The sequence below is a fragment of the Pteropus vampyrus genome, unplaced genomic scaffold (genome assembly GCF_000151845.1).
Source record: "Pteropus vampyrus isolate Shadow unplaced genomic scaffold, Pvam_2.0 Scaffold99, whole genome shotgun sequence".
NCBI lineage: Eukaryota > Metazoa > Chordata > Mammalia > Chiroptera > Pteropodidae > Pteropus > Pteropus vampyrus.
In genome coordinates, this window is record NW_011888880.1 from 5,414,172 (window position 1) to 5,418,608 (window position 4,437).

At 47.2% G+C, this 4,437-nt stretch overlaps 1 protein-coding gene across 1 annotated transcript in view; it reads right to left on the reverse strand.

The window, feature by feature from the left end:
- Positions 1-308: 308 nt before the first annotated feature.
- The window catches only part of NCOA2 (nuclear receptor coactivator 2), a 163,515-nt gene continuing 159,386 nt past the window's right edge, over positions 309-4,437 (reverse strand). Inside the window, exons 17-19 of the mRNA XM_023533293.1 lie at positions 3,821-3,898; positions 2,216-2,450; positions 309-595 (exon numbers count right to left, since the gene is read on the reverse strand). Coding sequence (XP_023389061.1) covers positions 309-595; positions 2,216-2,450; positions 3,821-3,898 — 600 coding nt within the window. The remainder of the gene's footprint in view (positions 596-2,215; positions 2,451-3,820; positions 3,899-4,437) is intronic.

The window sequence follows — 4,437 nt, forward strand, 5'->3', positions numbered from 1 at the left end:
GGAGAGGTCAGAAACAGCAGGGGACGTGCCCAGCGGAGCTGCAGGGCGACCACGTGGCCTCGAAGGTCTGGAATTACATTTCCCACTTTCACGCGCACAGACGGGCTTTCTGTTTGCTTTTATTACGCGCACCGATAAAGCATGGCGCCTAGGGCACCGCCGTCCTCAGCAGTTTCCATCAGAAACCAGGGGGGCTGGTGCCTTCTTAGGGGAGTTCTTTTCACTCCCAAGGAACAGATACTATGCCAAGCTTTTGTAAATTCTGGTAACTTCTGCCCTAGGAGAGGTAAACTGGCTCGCTTGGCAGTTCACTCGATGTCACTTGCTTGAGCAAAAAAGTTATGAAAACTGCAGAAGAGAGGCACGTGCTCTCCCGACATTCCCTGGCGCCGTCCAAGAGACACAAGCGCAGCGTACCTGCTCCCGCCCAGGCTCCCCTGCGCCCATCCGTTCATGTCCGAGGACGCCTGGTAGGCTGGGTTAGCCTGGGACTGCTGCATCATGGGGCTCTGCGTATGCGCCATCCTGGGCGACATCAGAGGGCTCTGGGGGGTCGTAGCCCCAGTAAAGCCAGGATCAGGCTGCTGACTTATTCCTTAAAACACAAAACCGGAAATCCAAAGGAGATTGTTAGTTTTATTGCAGAGACTGGGGGGAAAGAAAGAGAACATTCAAATTAAATACACATAGAAAATTACTTTAAAATATCTGATCATATGTTGGTTAATTATATATATTTTAAACAGATTCCAGGCTGGGATAAAGGGCACGAAGAGAAAAATCTCCACGCCCCAATCCCCTGTAGTAGTGACAGGGACCACATTAAACGTCATGGCTAGAGGCAGAGAGAGAAAATACTACTTTTCCCCATATCCTTCTCCAAATCAAAAATGGATCTCATATATATATATATATTTCACTTGACCCTGAAATAGTCTAGAAAATTTTATATATCCTAAGGACTATTTAAGTTTAAACTGGATTAAAGTTTGACTATATATGAAAAGTCAACACATTTAAATAGTTTTTATTTTTATTGAATTGACCCATCATTCTATATGATAGATGCATTTTTTAAAAACAAGTAACTGCACTGATGATTGACTTGTTTGTCTTTATAAAGGGCTCTACGATATTCTTGCAGATAAGAAAAGAAATTCAATGCAAGCTTCTTGTGTAGTTTAGTGGCAAATGACACTTAGACCCAAAGGAAAAAGAAACTTTCAGAAGAGTTTTCTAAATCATCAAAAAGATAATAGAGGAAAGGAGCCTGAAAATAAAGGAGGCGATTTCTTAAAAAATTTCAAGGATGATGTTAAGGTAAGCACATTTTTGCCTACAGGATGTGTAAAATGTGCATATTTAATTAATACTTAAATTAGCTATAAAAGAAAAGTTTAAGATCACATGGGAAAAAGCTGCATATTATCTCTGATTATCTCTGTTTCTTTAAAGAAATGCGAGACATACATTTGACCACAAAAACTTGATATTATGTATAGATAATGCTGGCAAAAGATAGGGAAAGTCATTTTGAATATTCATGTTAACGTAAGCACTTTTATCAAGAATTCAATTAATTGAACATGACATGCACACAAATATTAACGTTGATGACATTATACCTTTGTCTCTTAAGACTGACATTAAACAACAAATCGATATGAAAAAACTAAGGTCTTTCATTGTGGTTTCTACATAGCACTTCTCAAGAATAAACCATTCAAGATCTGGTGTAATCGTGAAAGTCTTTATTTTTGAAAAGTCGCAGAATGTCTCTAATATTTACGTTTATAAATCTTTCAGCATTTTGTATATATCCATTGATTTGTTTGAGTCAGACTCAGAGGTTTTGACATATAAATATAAACACATCTGCCTATATTGAGACACTGACATAAACATATTCATACATGTGTGCACGCGCGCACACACACACACTCACACACTCTCACACTTACTTCAGTCACTCTTAAAGTAAGACCTGCACTCAGAGAAAAGGTGGTACCTGAGCTGAGAGACTGGAAGGTACCGTGCTGGACCTGGGGAGTCCTGACAGGCCCCACCTGTCCGCCCAGGTTTCCCATCATCCCCTGGTTAGCCAGGTTCATCTGGGAGCCATGCAAAGAGCTGCGAGAGAGGAGCTGCGACCCAGGGCTGGGGGACAGTGGGGTGAAGGGGCTGGAGAGAGGTGGTGGGGACAGAAGTCCAGTACCGTAGTTTGGAGGAAACGGAAACTGCTGTGCGTTGGCCTGGGGGATCCGGGGGTTGCTCATAGCTGCTGGCATGCCGCCAGGAGCCACCATGCTGGAGGTCATCGTCAACCCTTGTCCTCTCATCATCAAAGTTCTTTGCTGAACTTGCTGTTGCTGATGCATCTGCCTCTGTCGAAGATGCTGGTTCAGGATCTCCCTCTGCCTCTGGGCCAGCATCTGTGCGTTAATAGGTGCCTGAAGCGGGGGACACACGAGGGAGGCATCGGGGGTGGACACGGGTCGGAAAATAAGCCTCACATTAGAAACTCGGTAACGAATGGCATAGCCTCGCGCAAAATTATTTGGGAAATAAATTTACATGGAAAGAACATTTTAGAGTTGAACAACTGGTGGTTGAGAACGTGAGCTTCCAAGTTCTACAGAGATGATGACGATGCTAAAGCCCTGCAAGGATGCATGTGGGAGGTAGCTCGGGACTCGCTGTGAGATGGGCCACAGCGAGCCGAAGGACCTCACGGAAACACTGTCCCAGCTGTGATGTCAGCTTTGAGGATGGCACTTTAGAGTCTCATTCTAGGGACATTCAAGTCTAAAGGGGAACCGAATCGATGCGCCCAAAGGTGGCCTGAAGCACTTCAGGAAAAGCTGGGCAGAGGCAGGAAGGAAGGGGACGTGTGGGGAGGGAGGGTGACAAGGGCACACAGGGGAGCTGGGACGATGGGGGGAGGGATGCGTGTGGGAAGAGGCACCAACGCTTGCCGTCAGGAGGCGGTAGGAGGCCGGTTTTGGGCCCCGGCAACACAGAGCTGGTCCTCCTGTCGTGGATTCTGTTCCCGTGAACTTGCTGACTCACTAAAATGTATCTGTAACCCCCAAATCGATATGCACAGTGCTGCTGCCGTTCACGGGCGTGTGAGACGCCCCACGCGCCTTCCCACCCGCGGCTGGCACGCGCCTTCCTGTCATCTTCCATTCTGTAAATAAGGGGCCTCCTTTGTGGACTATTTGGTTCCACGTTTTTGACACTGTTGTACTTTTGCTGGCGACCCCACCGTGTAAAATGGCTCCCGAGGGCAGTGCTGCAGAGCTGCGTAGTGCCCAGTGCACGAGGCTGTGCCGGGCCGTGCGCAGGAAACGTGTGTGTGGGACGCGCGTCCTCCAGGCGGGAGTCACGGCGCTGCTGGCTGTGAGCTCAGTGCTGGGGAATCGACAGTATGTATCAATACTGAACAGGCATCTTCAAACAGAAACACGCCTGAAACAGGGTTACATGTTACCAGGACTGATGAAAGTGTTGCGACCAGGGGCTCACAGGAGCCCGACTCTTTCCTTCCCCTTGCATCAGTGGTTCGGTAGCTACTCAGTCAGTGTTTGCCCTGAGTTTGTAGAACATGACAGACGTGAATAAGGAGAACTGACTGCACTGGGCAATAAACATGGCAGGGAGCGACGAAGCAGATGGAAAACCGAGCGACATCACAGACCCACTGTGCTGACCCGGACGGTATGGCTTCGAAGCTACTTTACACGGACTATCATAGAGGAAGAAATGACAAGAGGAGTTGAATGAACACAGGGAAAGCTGGTGGCCGGTCTCTCCTTACCTGTGTTGGTACTCCAGGCCTCAGAGTCAGGTTCACATTGGAAACATTGCTGATCTGATTCATAAGCGGCTGGCGATTCTAAATGCATTCACGCAGGAGAATGAATGCATTTTAAAAGGAGAATATATTTTATTTCAAATCGCTTTCCTAAAGAAATCGCCCTCCCGACCCAACATCTGTGTGCCGTTGGATGCTAAACCTCCGTGGCTCGCAGCTGAATTCCCAAAGATAGTTATGAGCGAACTTTCACTTATAGCCAGGAGATTATTTAGGACTGTTTGGAAAACACGCTGTTTGCAAGGGAGAAAGGGAGGCGAAGGGCCAGAAAAGGAGGCCAAGAGGGAAACTAGAAAAAGGCAGCATTCATTACTCACGAAAACGAAAGGAGATTTGAAAGCCTGCAGCGTTATTACTGGCTGTATGATCTAAACGGGTCCGGGCTTGTTTCAAGATCACGTTTTCTTGCACTAAACAGGCATTCCATAAGGAACACCCCTTTGCCACCATTCAGCTAACGGTGACTTTCTGTCATGAGATGGGACTCCTGACAGGAGCTGCCGTCACCCTAGCTGCCCGCTCTGGGCTTGGAGCTGTGCGAGGCCCTTTAAATAGCTACA